Below are 15,274 nucleotides of genomic sequence, written 5' to 3'. Positions count from 1 at the left end.
GATAGCAATGTCTCATTATGTTCAACGTGGTGACTGTGCAGATCTCAACTTGTCCATGAGAGCGTTTTGGAGTTGTTGGATTGTGTAGCGGTTGAGTTTTGAAGGAGGGAGACCTGTACCATTCACTTTTATTTTGCTGGCTGAGCAGCTTACGGAAACACCGGCAAATTTGCAAAAACTTTCAGCTATCCCTTGAACACCAGGTCATTGCATTGTTAGTTGATCGCTTAGCATTGCTTCATTTTATCAAGCAAAGCAATTCTCTTCCTATTGAAGGTGGTGTCCACTAAAATGTGGCAGGAACAAACTGACACTAATCTAAAACAAACTGCTTATGCTTAAAGTTGAAACCTCACCGCAGAGCAAACATCTGCATTACAAATCACATGAATGTAACACGCGCTGCGCTTTTCACTCAGGAGCCCTGAATTACTAGTTGACAACAAACGCAATAAACTAAAACATGTTTGCTTGGAATATATCCACACTGCATAATGGTGAGGTCACACAATTCATTTCTACTCAAAACATTTCAGCGAGGCTCCAGGTAAGATGTAAGGCTTCGGAGCGTGCCACATCATTAGCACACGCGTGTGCAGCATCTCCGAGGACCTTTAATTTGAGTAGGAGAAGTCTGTTCCTGCGCTGTGAGGTTAAAGAGTGGGTGACAAGTGAAGAAATTCACAGCGGAATGCATTAATTAGATAGACCTAAAAGCATATTTATCAAAGGCTAATCCGTATGGGAATTGTCTTGGGAGGGGATCTAATAAAGACAGGACAGGTTAATAGAATAAAAGGCCTTGAATACAATGTGTGCTTATACATAAAATATCAACCCGATCCCACACGTGGACCAGTCATTAGGATGTTACGATTAAATGTTATGGCAAGCAGATCCTTAGCGGGCAGAACGACCTTTATGAGGTCTGACTGTGACAGTTGGCTCGGCGTGTTCACTCTGATTAGAATGTCAAAGCCTCTGACTTCATTCATCTCGCCATTTGAGAGATTCCACACCAGACCGACGGGATACTTGCCCAGCAGGAAAAGGCCGGTTGCATTCATGGCCCCATATCATTTAAAATTCGCTGATGTTCTCCAACAATAATGAGTCTGTAGCCCGTCTACCCAGAAATGAGGAAAGCTCGTCCTTTACTTCTTTGGTTTGGTCCGTTTTGTTCCGAAAGCGTGTGCCAAATAAGATGGTTCTGGAAAGCAGCTCTTTGTGATGTCAAAAAGAGAACCAAAATCGAACTTGATATTGCCTCCTGGCAAGTAATGATGCCCCATGCAGGTGTCTAAGCCTCCCTCTGAAATATGTGGCTGCTTCTTTTTATCCCCTCCCAAAAATGTGAAAGGACTTTAGACTCTGAATCCGAAATTGCAGTTAAATACTTTTAGGGTTTTGTGAACATTCACAAATGCATTTGTTTTTGTGAGGGATTAATTGTGTAATTTTCCTCTAGTGCAATCTGGGGGGGAAAAGATCTCAAAATGGGGATATTAGGGGAAGAATAAATTGAATGTGCCGGTATAAAATGTAATAATAAAAAAAAAAAAAGGGGGTTGCGGGGGGGCATTGCACCATTGAAGAAATAAACAGCCCGGCCATTCTAACCGCTTCATCTAAGCGGTGTCAATCACAAGTGAACGCGTGGAAAGGCCCCCGTCCCGGCCGGCGGTGACTGATGGCCCGTCAGCGGCGACTGAGACGGAGCGAGCTGATTGAGAGAGATCATCTTTACGGGGGAGCCATGGAATCGCTAACAGGATGTGATGGCTGCGCGTCCGCCGAGGTTGAGCCGGGAAATAAAGCTGCTGGGCTCGGCCTGCCTCGCCATCATTCACGGAGGTAATGATCTCTGTCTGGCTCGGAGGTAAGTAATAGTCTGACTGTGTGTCACAAAGGGCATGACACAGCACCGCAGCAAAGCTGAGCTGGAGGAGACGGAGACGCCGCGTTTAATAAATCTTTGCGGCAGCTTCATAAAGATCTTTGTTTTTTAATCCGATGTTCATATCTGGATTTGTTACCAGGGACGTTTTTTTTTTTCTTTTGGCGGGGAGGCTGGAAGTGTGTGTGTGTGTGTGTGTGTGTAGGGGGGGGGGGGAGGTGTCTGGAGATTTTTTGGTGGAATAATGTCAGATGAGAATGATCGCTCCACCACATCAAGTATGGAGGAGACGTGATTTTTCCTGGAGAGCCAAACAGTGTGTTGAGAGGACGCGCAGTCGAAGATCCAACTCAATTATCTTTTGTAGGATAATTAATCAATTCAGTATGCACAACCCAGTCTCGGAGGCGTCTGAGATAATTGTTCTCATTGACTTGAATAATTATTTGTTTGCTGATTTAATTATTTTCGCATTTAGAAAACAAATGAACTGTGCCTGTACATAACACACAGCTTTTGTATTGTCTGTTGGTACAAAAAAAAAAGTCAGACTGAAACTGTGTCTAAAAAAATAACAGACGCAGGATCTTCTTCACAATTTATGACGTGTGTGTGTGTGTGTGTGTGTGTGTGTGTGTGTGTGTGTGTGTGTGTGTGTGTGTGTGTGTGTGTGTGTGTGTGTGTTGGGGGGCAGAGGTGCTCAGATTGCAAACATCAACTTAAAGGGAGGTCAATAAAAGATGAATTGTTTTCCGCCTCATGCCAGCGCTGCAAACTGCAGCGAATCAGAGGCTAATATTTCGCCACCACAAGGTCGGCCCCAGGTTACAGACACCCCGTCCTGCGGTGACGGCTGTGCCAGAAAAACAACCGCCTCTGAGTCCTGAAACGCAGGGCTTGACGAGAGACACGGAGGCCTTGTGACTTCTGCAGCAAACAGCACAAATTACTAGGGTCATTGAGGCGGCTTGCGCTATTTATCTCTCCGTTTTAAATGTTTTGCTCATTTGTTTCCATTAAATATTTCATCCTCCTTAAATATTCATTTAACTTCCTCTTTAAATTTTTTACCAGTCTCTTTGTGGTTGCTATCTTTTTGCCTCCCTTTTAGGCTCGGCAATCATTAATAATAAGTCATCTACACCCAGAAAGAGATTGCATAAAACATGCACTTGAATTCTTTTTGTCTTTTCTCATTAGTGATATACTTGGAGTAGCCTAAATACTTCCCGCTACCCCACTTATGGAAATTGGTTGGAGATCCCTCCTAATGATTGTGGTTCACAAATAGGTTACATCTTCCATCTGTGATCCCGACGCTCATTCCTCCTTTCATGGTGAGAGCACAGGTCTGCTGCAGCACTTCGGGAGCCTTTGTGTTTCTTTGAAAAAGGAGGAATCCAGACAGTAAATGCTTCTTCAGCTTCTGTTTAAACCAACTGAGAGGTTCAAGTATGAACAACAACCGCTTCTCACCGACTCTTATTAAAAAGAGATTTACCAAAGTGAACAATGTAGCACAAACATTACAATGCAGTGTTCTTTCAGTGCTCTGGGTCTACACAAAGTCTCCTCATAAAAGAAATTTTTTGCTTGAAATTTCCCAGAATATTTTTCTAGTAAATATACCTCGGAAATGAATACAAATTCAAAAATACAATTTCCTTTCCAAAATAATTTGAGGGTTATTTTTACATTTTTTTTTTTTTTTCATTACTTAAAATGTGGCACTGCTTCCACGGAAGTGTCTGTGATGAATTCTCTATCTGTTTTGCATGAGTTTTATGTGACAGCCAGGCTCAGTAGATTCCTCCCGCGCTAAAGAGGGAACATTTGTCTTAATTTGTTTGATAATTGCAAAATGACTCATTAGCAAACAGCACCACGTTGGAAGGTGGAAGGGTAGCATAAACTCGCAATTTGACTGGATTATCCTTTTGTGATGAGGCCTAATGATCCAACAGAGTAAATAGCAGTGTGTTAATTAGAAATTACACTGAATGATGTGCTGTGCACAGAGGAGGCATTAACCAGGCAGTATCATTAACAGTGTAAAATCTGAAATTGTCATTTCTTTTTAACCAGGCGGAGGTCTGATAGTGAAGTATTAATCACAAATAAAGTCAAAAGAAATATTATATTTTGTTTGCTGTCTTTATTTTGGATAACAATTGAAACTAAAAGCTGTGATGCCTGAAAAATGTACCAATATTATTATTATTATTATTATCATTATTATTATTATTATTATTATTATTGTTATTCATTTTTACCAAATTGTGAGCAAGAAATGTTATGTTGATAAAACTGAAAAGTAATTTGTTCTACATTTCATTTCATATGACGCTATAAACCATTTGTAGTAACTGTAAATGAAAACCTACTATATTATATAGGTACATTATATATTAGTCCGGGAGTTCATTCGGCAGCGCTGTCCTCGGACTCAAGTGTTGGGATCAATCATCTGCCGCCATCTAGTGGCTCAACCGAGTCACTGGGTTTACGCGAATGCGAACGACAGACAGACACAGACAGACAGACAGACAGACGAAGATGCACCTTACGTGATTTTTTGTTTGTTTGTTTGTTTTTTAATGCTTGTGTTGTAGTCTAATCGACTCTCCAGATATTAAACATTATTTTTATCTTCTTTGATCTACCTAATTTAATGCTAGGACCATATGTAGCTGATCAAGTCTGTTTTAATTGCAATGGGTCTGCCTCAACTGAGGGTGTTTTATGATATAATGAACTGTGTGTGTGTGTGTGTGTGTGTGTGTGTGTGTGTGTGTGTGTGTGTGTGTGTGTGTGTATGTGTGTGTGTGTGTGTGTGTGTGTGTGTGTGTGTGTGTGTGAGAGAGCGGGTGGTGGGGGGGGGGTAAGAATACTTTACTCAATTCAATTCATTATACACAAAATACAGATATGACATAAATAAAGACATTTTCACAATACTTTTAATGAATTTAATTTCCGATATTACTTTATTCATGTAGTTTTTCAATGTAATTTTCTTCTAAAGTATTAATAATTACCAGTAGAGGGCAGTAAAGCCAACAGTGACAACGTGACACCTTTTGCTAACAGCGAAACTGGCCGGGTTGCCAGGTTCGCTGGATTGTACGTTTTGTTTTGTTTTTAAATGAATTTTACAGCATAAATAATATGTTTTTGTGTGATAAGTGTTTACTTACCCAAGTCTCGGTTTGTATAATATTGTATAATACTTCATAAAGTTAATTGAAGCAAATCGTCACGCTTGGACGGGTAATGTTTCAAGACATCGAAAAAGTATTTCAATGTCTAAAATAAATTAGAAGCTCAAGGCGAGAATTAAAGACCACCATTGCCTGGACAGTTAAAGAAATGTATAATATATTGGCATGATTTACCGGCGAGTACTTGTGGTGTCAAGCACGTGTGCTTGACAAAAAAATAAAAGTTAAGTTCATATACAAACCAACATTGAAGGCAACTGGCAACTCGAGGCGGCCGATTTTGGGCAAAGGAACAACCCAAGACTTCTCTGGGGAAGTTAGCGTTGTTAGCAGACAACCGCTAGTTATGTTACTGAGATTGACACAGGAAGAGCCGGTGCGCTAATTCGAAAACAACAACAACAACAACCGACTTTATACTCACATGGATGAATGGAACAGTTGTCCCCCGAGTTACGCTCGCAAGTAACGGCTCGTTTGACTTTATGGAGAAACTTTCGCCGGTCTTTTAGCTGCGGCTGAGTGACGCTAAATGTAGCCTCCTGCGCTAGCGTGACTAACGCCTGGCCGCAGGAGACCATTCCGACTTGGAGGAAGCGAAGGAGGAAACTGAAGTCGGATCACTGCGCACTGTTGTCTATGCAACAACAAAAAAAGCCACCTGGGTCTTTTTGGAGGTCGCTTAATACAACTGCGACGCGTTCGGGAAGTTGAAAGAACGACTGTCTGCGATCCTTGTGCGATTTAATACGACTCGCTGGGAAGGATATGCAGTTAGTAGACAAAGCTAGCGGAGCTGTCAACAACAGCAGCCGAGTCGCTTAGGTGCAACTCGCAGCAGGCGAGGACTACTTTACATAACTGCGGAAGAAAGTGCGTTAGTTAGCCGAGCGACTTCTAGTCACGTTTTGCGGCTCTTTGGAAGATACGGTGGGAACTTATTGGCATCGGAACTTCTCGAGAGTGAAGCGGCGGTGAGGGCTGATATGAGCTCAAACAGTAGCACGGCGAACTACGTCCCACCCAGGAGGATCCATGACGAGGTGGGACAGAGACGCACGTCCAGTCCCTCATCCTCCGGAGTATCGGGGGAAGGGGACGAGGAAGAGCTGGACGACCTGCACCACAGGACGGCTCTCCCGCTTGAACCTTGCGAGGAGGCACAAGAAGTCCGAGCAAGTGGAGAACATCAGGAGCCGAGTGGCCCGGACAATGAGGAGGCACAGATCGGAGGACGGTGTTCTACCCCGACCAGGCTTCCCCAGTCTGGACCCGTTGGGAGGTCAGTGCGTGTAAAATCATAGCGTTAAGAACTCCGTAAAGGTCAAGTAGCTGATAGTTTGATAAACCAGATGCACGCATGTTTTCTTCCCCTCGGTGATCAGCTGCGTTTCGACCAGATGGTTGCGGTCATCACTGTTGTCCAGATCCACAATGATCACACGAATTGAATGTGCAACCTTCAGCTTGGTTTTACGTTCATGAACAGACTGTGAAGAAAGATTTGCACTAGTGCAAGTGTGTACAATTGTACATATAAAAGTGAACCGTGCATTTTTCATAAGCACATCAAGAAGTTGGTCTACTACTCAGACTGGAACCAAACATACCTGGAACGTGTTTCCTGAGTGTTTTTCAGGTGTGAAACACCATTGCCATTTGATACATTTCAGAATATGACACCTGTTCTTGGCCTTGTCCTTCCTTGATTGGGAATCGACCAAAGGTCTAATATTTAGTTGTTTTGTTTTTTTTAAAAATCACCCTTGCATTGTTTTCTGAAAATAATGTGTCTTAAGCCTGGCTGTGAATAAACTCCCCAGGACCGAGGAAAGATCAGCCTTGGGTTATTTTGCTTGCGCCACCTTTCAGAAAAACTGTGCAAAAGCCTCCAGTTGTGGGAAGGCAGCTCTTTGTGTTGTCATCTTGGGAAGTGATCTACTTCTCTCAGGTTAGTGGCAACACCCCCAGCCAGGTGTGCAGTCTGTCCATTGAGTCCACCTAGTGGCCACCTTGTTTCTTTGTTCCTGAACATGTGGAGGCTCCAACAAAGTATCAGTTTCCTCAGTTTAATACTTTAGATACAACATGAACTACACCAATATATCTGCAATGTTGCCAATGCTCTGTTGGTTTTTGGGTGAGACAGCAAGAGCTAAACATCACATACGCAGCGCACAGCATCTGTTTGGCCAACATGTTAAGAAGACGATGATGGAGCAAAAGGAGTCAAATGCCAACGTGCCGTGTGTGCACATTGCTGTGTGTGCGAGACTGGAAGACATCGGCTTGACAGCTAGTTGTCAGGTGCTATTTATTCATCTACCAGGTGAAAACAATTTATGATGTTGTGTGACATCCTGGAACTGGTTGTTGTGATGATCAGTGCATTTTTCCGCCTGACTGAGAAGATGGAACTCACCAAAACCAGTCTTCATTTCAGACGGAACATATTTGCTGATCCCATGCTGATGTTGAACTACTCATCATCTGCAAGCTAATTGAGCTCAGAGCTGATTTCATTTTGATAATCAAATTCACTGTACCACGGCTCATTTCACAAAACTGCAGTTTGCCACAGTGATTCCATTTTTGACATTTTTCTTCTGCCTTAGCTGAATTTTTCAAACGTGATGCCGAACGTCGTGTTATTCAGACGCAAAGAGCTAAACTTGGGAAATGTTGAGCATCAGATAACCCGCGTGCTTCTGTGTCTGGCTGCGTAAATACAGGCATGTATGTGATTAATGCATCAAAGGGAGCTCTGTATGTTCAAATGATCTGCATTAGTGAGTAGCTTTATGGTTTACAAACTTAGCCTTCAACACAAGTCTGTAAGCTTTTCAAGACGCCAGTGATCTGATTAGGGGGCCGCTTGCAAGCAGATGTGGCTGCGCTGTTCCTCCACCAAAGTGCAGGACTGTGGAGCACAAATAATGTCACGTCATAAAGTCAATGCTAAAGTATGTTTTTGTTTGCTTTTGAAGAGAAAAGAAAGGACTGATGTTATCATAAAAACTGCCGACTAGAACAACCTACTTTATCTTATATCTGATAAAGTACAGTGAGAATTTCCCAAATCACAAGCCACTGTTCACAGATTAACAGCTTTATGTTTGAATGTAGTAAGTCATGGATTTTCTTATGAGGCCCTGACCTTGTTTGTCAACATATTTATCATTTAAAGGCTTTTAAATAATGAATTCTCACGGTCTCTCTCAAAACACAGCATGTGAACTGATACATGTGTCTGTCAACTTCCAGCCTGGAGCGCCAGGAATCTGTTGCCACGACAGAAGCTCGTCTGAGGATGGAAGGAGTTGAACTCAAAGAGGAGTGGCAGGATGAGGACTTTCCGCGGTACGCCTGATCTTCTCCTACGTGAACAGGATATGTGGTTCCTGGTTCGCAGCTTTGCATCATCAGCATGTGCGTTGTGAAAGTCACTAGGACTGTGACCCAGCTGACAGTGTGAGCTCTTCCTGTTTTGGTTGCTAGGCCCTTACCAGAGGAGGAGGAGCTTGATGACGAGCTCTTTGCTGGAACTTCGGAAGAGGGAGACACAGGTAATTCTAGTTCAGTCTTAAAAAAAACACCCTAAACAGACCTCGTTTTATAGCCTACGTCATTGAGAGGATACACACACTTTAATTCTTAAAGTGTGTTACTGTAATTCTTTCAGACAGATTCAGATGAGGAAGTGGAGATTGGAGATTACAAAGTTTTTCTAGAATCAGCGACTTGTATGCATGCAACTTCTCGTGTGTGTGTGTGTGTGTGTGTGTGTGTGTGTGTGTGTGTGTGTGTGTGTGTGTGTGTGTGTGTGTTACATTGCATTACATTAACTGGATATTAGGCTGCTGAGTAACGTCTTCCACCCAGTCAGAAATAGCACACGCATCTGGAAGTGACTTGCCATTCACCAAACTGAAATTATTCAGGAAACCTTCACAACCCTCTGTCATTGGTCCCCTTGCATAGCTGAACAAACTGGCTCACTCTGCCACACTGCGGTCCTTATCACTGTACAGCAAATGTCTAAGTTGTAAGAGGCTGTCGTGTCTGTGGACAGTAAGTGACATGATGTCAAACCTGAACTACTAAGGCTTTTTATTGTGATTGGCTGAACTTCTGGAAATATTTGCAACCGTGGCAAATGAGAAACGCCAAGAACTTACAAAATATAGTTTCACAACTAAGTTGGCTTTTTTTGTTGTTAGATTTAATGATAGTTTGGTCAGGTTGTATCTGCTACTCGAGATTCTGTGTCCTTATTTTTACCATTCCGTTCATGACATCGTTTCCCACTTTATCATCTGTGGTGGGCCTAAAATGTCCTATCCCAACTGACTAACCACATATTAAAATGACCATGACCATTCAAGAGCTGGTTTTATAATGAGCTGCATTACAAAAGCCTTAGTTTTGCAAGAGACTGAAACATGAGTGATTTTGCCCTCTCGTAAACAGGCTATGCGATGAACCGCGGGAAAAAAACAAAGAAGCGACTCTCTGCCCCGAACATCAGCCTCAGACTGGACCGCAGCGAAGGCTCCCTTCTCTCCGACGAGCTGGACGAAAGCACAGAGCTTGACCTCGACGACATTGACACGCCATCAGACAACAGCAATGAGTTTGAGTGGGAAGGTAAGAACCTTGGGAATGTGCCTTGTTACCGTTTGTTTGAAGATCAAAGTTAAGATGGACCTAATTTGGCTCAGTCGACAGAATTTGCCACATGTGTTCATTACTCAGCTTTGAAATACTTCCATGCGTTGCGGGGGCCAGATAAGTGGCCGACTGCCATCAAAGCAGTGGCGAAAATGTGATGTAATTGTCCTTGTGTTTCCACACTGCTGCCCTCCTCTTTTTCGCTTGGAAGAAATGTTTCCATGCTCTGGCTGGAAACAGGTTGCCGGCCAGCAACAGGTCAGCCTCTGTCTGGCGGTAAGATGTCTGGAAACTTCACTTTATCTTCATTTATTTTGTCCATCGACCATTTGTCCAATCAACCCCTGTCACCCGATGATGGCCTGCTCATCACACATTCAAAGGAATCACGGATGCTTTTCAGTTTATTCCTTCATTTTCAGTTTGCTTGGCATGCCACTTTACACCCCCTCCCTTTTTATTATTGTGTCCCTTTATGTTAAATTTTGATATGTAATTGCCCGCGTCAGATATGAAGCGTTGGTAGCACTGATTCGTAACGAGCGTAGATATAATTGGTGCTGCTAATCAGTGTCAGTGTTATTGGAGGTGTGCTTGTCCTTTTACAGCCTCAGCAAGCACAAGATAAGCCTTTATTGCTGAGAAGAGAATTGTATGGAAGTGTGTGTGTGTGTGTGTGTGTGTGTGTGTGTGTGTGTGTGTGTGTGTGTGTGTGTGTGTGTGTGTGTGTGTGTGTGTGTGTGTGTGTGTGTGCGCGCGCGCGCGCTCTCAATGAAAACTGTAAAACTGAGGGAAATATACCATAACGTTTTATATGCTAGACATATACATGGGTGTATATATATATATATATATGTATTCATATACATATATATATACACAGAAAATGATGAGTTAAAGTTTGTTTTTCCGCTGTTACTTCAGTTGAGCTCGTCGTGCTCTTATCGTATCACAGAGATCTTGTCAAGTGTGACAGCTCCGTTTTTTTGTGCTTTGTTTTGATTCTGCTTTTTGCATGGATGATAATAATCATCCCCACTTCTGTACCCAATTTCACCCTGCAGCCTCCAGGGACCCAGCATATGTATATGTCTTTCTGCGGTGGTTCATTCTGTCAGTTTTATTGACACTTAATGATTGCCATAATTTGCAGAACAACACAACAGCAGTATTTTCTCTGTGAATATTCTTTTTTTTTTTTTTTTTAATGATTTGGGCACAAAGCATGACGTCAAATCAGAAGAAATAAAAGACGGCAGCACACTGCAGGTGCAGTTTGATTAAACTGCACGGGATGAAATTATTCTAAAATGAAAATGAGAAATCAAAAAATCTGGGAGTAGGTGGGCAATGAATGGATCGGAACGGATGTGATTCTGTCATTACAGAAAGTGGGTGCACTTTTCAAACTGTGAATGCCTCTGCTCGTGCTTTCAGATGATCTCCCCAAGCCTAAAAGCACGGAGCTGCTGCAGAAAGGCGTGGAGTCGATCCAGGAGTTCTCTGCCTCGGAGGAGCGGGAGGAGGGCCGACGCTGGCGGGTCTTTCGTATCGGAGAGCAGGAGCACAGGGTGGACATGAAGGCCATCGAGCCTTACAAGAGGGTCATCAGCCATGGGGGTCAGTGGCACGGCACTGTCAAATGTGCTTCATGACGCACACTCATCTGACTAGCTCCTTCTTTAAACGCTACGCTGCAGTTTACTAGTGTGCCCTGCAACGCGAGGCGACTCGGTCTGTAAATGAATGAAAAAGTGTTTTCATACTGAAACATCAATTTGTGACGCTTGGTTTTTCGACGCAGGTTACTATGGAGATGGTTTGAATGCCATCATTGTCTTTGCTGTGTGCTTTATGCCTGAGAGCAATCAGCCAAATTACAGATACATCATGGACAATTTATTCAAGTAAGTGTTTATTTGAATTCTCATCCAGCATGTGATCAGAAGAACGTTTTGCCGTGAACATTTCTGGTACTTTCCTAGAAGGACTGCGCGACATCCATCCAGTCATTCAACTCACTAGTGAGCTGTTTGTCTCACTGATCCAAAACTATGTGTGAACACAGTATTCAGGATTTTTCCAAACCCGTGATCAGCTTCATTCCGGACGTTACGCTGAACCCATTCCTCGTCAGTATCGTCCGAGGTTCGGGTACGACGGAGCCTCCAGGTTCACTCTAATCTAACCGTCTTTCCGCAGGTACGTGATTGGCACACTGGAGCTCCTGGTGGCCGAAAACTACATGATTGTGTATTTAAACGGGGCCACGTCCCGTAAAAAGATGCCGACGGTCGGCTGGCTCCGCAAGTGCTATCAGCAGATTGATCGAAGGTGAGTTTCAAGCCGCCGTTGTTAAATCAACAGGCAGAGACGCTGTGTGGAGTTTCTGCTCATCCTGTGCCGCCACAGGTTAAGGAAGAACTTGAAGTCCTTGATCATCGTCCATCCCTCTTGGTTTATTCGCACCCTGCTGGCGCTCACCAAACCGTTCATAAGGTGAGTGCGTCAAGTCGCGTCGGCGGTGTGAACCCTAAATCCTCAACGCGCAGATTTTCCCATTTTGTCCTTTCATCAACAGCTCCAAGTTCAGTCAAAAAATCAAGTATGTGTACAGTCTGACAGAACTGGCAGAGCTGGTCCCAATGGAGTACGTGTCAATGCCGGATTGTATCAAGCAGTGAGTACAATTCACTCAAAATGCATGTACACAGTGACTCGCGTCAACGGTCACATTGACTCTGACTTCTGACTTCATCACACAAGTGTTGTCATGAGCAACAGGGCCGTGTTAGAGCCCTTCTGTCTTCCCTAAAGAGCTCCTGTGCAGACAGGAATCTCTCTATGGTGTGTTTTGTGTGTGTGTGTGTGTGTGTGTGTGTGTGTGTGTGTGTGTGTGTGTGTGTGTGTGTGTGTGTGTGTGTGTGTGTTTAATTCTGCTCTTCTACCTCCAAATCGGTCGTACCGGAGTTTGACTCATTTCGTCTGTAGGTGGTGCTGCAGCTTAGCAGCTCAGTAGCTCAGTATTCAGCCTATTCAGTGTGACAGGTGTTGTTTTGTTTTAGGCTCATTGCTTTTATGATATAGTTCATAACCCACTAAAGCCCAGATTATTAAATGGCAAATTAGCCTAAACAGATGAAGTAGTGTAGTTTTTGGTCATAGCTGTGTTTTGGTGCAGGTCATTTTGTTTTACAATCTTCTACTCTCACCTTGGTCTTGCTGGCGGCCTGGCATGACGTGCTTTCACTGCACTCAGTCAGAGAACCTGCTTCTCTGTTGCATTTCAGGAGGTCTCACCGGAAATATCCATCAGATATGTTATTCCCCCGCCCCCTTTGGATGTTTGCTTGCTATTGGCTGTGTACCTCTCCCTCTCTAAATCCCAGTTTCCCCCCCTTTTAAGGTTTGACATGGAAAAAAATAAGAAAAGCCGGAAAAGGTACATGCATTTCCACCCGGAATCTGTTTCAGCAGTTTATTTTTCTTTTGCATTTCGCAAAACTAACAAGTAAGAAAAATAAATATCATAAAATAAAAAAGCAAAAAATGTAGAATAAATAAACATATTGCAGTGCAATTTCTAATCATTTAGTCATATGCTGTCACTTGCTTGCAATAAAAAAAAAAACATCTGTCAGATTTTTCTTTTTTTGTATCGCTCTTAAAACAAACCTGTACAGTTGCAGCCTAAACATTAAAATTTGCCCACTCCAGGTTATGGCAACAGCATATTCTTTATATTCTTTATTATTAAATCTCAAAGTGTACATCATCACAAATCTACAATGTTGGCAAAGTTTAAACTAATTTTGTTTTAGGTGATATATTGACAGTGCATGATACTGAAGTTTCACCAGGAAGCATTTACACTCATTTCAGGTTTACTGTTTGATCCCATCTATGCGGGTAAGTTGGTTTATAAGAATGGGTTGGAACTTACAAGGAAGCTGCTCACCTCTCAGTCACTATGGTGTGGTGTGTGTGTGCGTGTGTGTGTGTGTTGCTGTATACCTATTTCCCCATACAGACACTTCCCAAACACCAAGCTTGTCTCACAGCTCTCTGCATGACTCACATCCTGCTGTTGAGTAACACCAACCACCTCCAAAGAAATATCTGCCTAAGGATGACTTGCCCTCAGGCAATTCATTTGCAGACTTAAGACAATGTATAGCAATAAAAAAAAGAAACAAGTTGTCGATGATTTACGCAGGCTTTCAAGCCAATTGACATGCTGCAAGATGGAAATGACACCAAATAAACTTTAATGAATGCTGTTTGACCTTCAGAGAAACTGGTCCAATTGGCCAGTTCATGGAGTGTACACTTCCAAGACACCCAAATTGCATTTGTCTTCCAAGGTATAAAAAATGTACTAGGAAATTCACAGTATTGTTGCCTAATGTTGATCTTTGCACTTTTAAAAGTTGAAGTTTTTTTTTTTATATACATCAATAATATGGTCAATTAAACACTCGCCTGGTAAGTTAATGATTAATGGGTTCTCAAACTTGGTGATAATAGTCAGGACATTCATTTTTATTATAGGAGTTTGTTGGTCATCTGTCTCCACTCCCTGCTTTGACAGCAGTTTACTCTGTGTCCAGGATTGACCAGGACATGCATGGCAAAGTGGAAATGGCTGCTGCTGCTGTTCCGGAGTGACCCAACCGGCACGACACGTTGGTGGAGGATCACGATGGATGAATGTTTCAATCCGCTGCCACTTTTATGTTCATATTCTAGCCGAAGTGGCTGGAGGTTTTGCCATTTGCAAGTGCCTTTTTAAAAAACCAATACAAACAAAAAAATAGCTATGCTGCCTGTTACGTTGTGGAAGCTTGGTCATTAATGTTTTGTCCACCACATGCTGTCTGAGATGTTTTTAACCTTTTTAATTTCCTGGAGATATATCATGTCAATCCTAGTTTGTCTGTGTTTCCTAGTTACTGTTGTTAGCCACACGTTATCATAGGCACTCTGTTACAAATGGTTGTTGCATGTTCAGCTTTATTACATTTAAGTATGTATTTATATACAAAAAGGTGACAATGGAGAGAAATTAATATATTTTTACGATTGCTGATTTTTAAACCACATTATAGGTGTCCAGCCCATTAGAATGGCACTTAAAAGAACAAGCGTTGAAGGCACCTTTTTTTTTTTTTTTTTTGGTTGTTTTTCACTGTTCACTGCTGACATTCTGTTCAAATCCTGCCGGGGGGAGGGGAGGAATAAACCTTTATTTTCTATCCCTCACCTGAATGTGCCCTCTGATTTGTAAAATTCAATTGAAGTTTTTGATAGTTGAAGTGTGGGTTTGCAGTGTATTTAATTTCTTTAACAGGTCAACTCATGGGGTGAACTTTTTTTTATAAACTTGTACCATCCTTGCACCAAATGATTCAAGAAAAGCCATTTATTTACTTATTTGTTCATTCATTCATTTATTGCGTTTTACCCTGATCCCACTAGATGACGT

At 42.5% G+C, this 15,274-nt stretch overlaps 1 protein-coding gene across 6 annotated transcripts; it reads left to right on the top strand.

The window, feature by feature from the left end:
* Window positions 1-5,182: 5,182 nt before the first annotated feature.
* Window positions 5,183-15,051, top strand: bnip2 (BCL2 interacting protein 2). 6 transcript variants are annotated; one of them, XM_076037912.1, is made up of 12 exons: window positions 5,185-6,400; window positions 8,383-8,478; window positions 8,617-8,684; window positions 9,589-9,765; window positions 11,227-11,409; window positions 11,594-11,696; window positions 11,992-12,123; window positions 12,202-12,288; window positions 12,371-12,469; window positions 13,196-13,231; window positions 13,672-13,698; window positions 14,400-15,051. In XM_076037912.1, exons 1-11 carry the CDS (start codon window positions 6,105-6,107, stop codon window positions 13,682-13,684), a joined length of 1,290 nt encoding a protein of 429 aa, XP_075894027.1. In that variant the 5' UTR covers window positions 5,185-6,104; the 3' UTR covers window positions 13,685-13,698; window positions 14,400-15,051. The 6 variants fall into 6 exon arrangements, with proteins under 6 accessions (XP_075894025.1, XP_075894024.1, XP_075894027.1 ...); XM_076037913.1 differs by lacking the exon at window positions 14,400-15,051 and adding an exon at window positions 13,820-13,928; XM_076037910.1 differs by lacking the exons at window positions 13,672-13,698; window positions 14,400-15,051 and adding an exon at window positions 13,820-13,929 and having other exon boundaries at window positions 5,183-6,400.
* The last annotated feature ends 223 nt before the right edge of the window (window positions 15,052-15,274 follow it).

The sequence above is a fragment of the Nelusetta ayraudi genome, unplaced genomic scaffold (assembly GCF_046127955.1).
Source record: "Nelusetta ayraudi isolate G7.1 ecotype Tasmania unplaced genomic scaffold, CSIRO-AGI_Nayr_v1 ptg000053l, whole genome shotgun sequence".
Classification (NCBI taxonomy): domain Eukaryota; kingdom Metazoa; phylum Chordata; class Actinopteri; order Tetraodontiformes; family Monacanthidae; genus Nelusetta; species Nelusetta ayraudi.
Note: the sequence above shows the minus strand (reverse complement) of the source record. Positions and strands in the feature narration are given on the sequence as shown.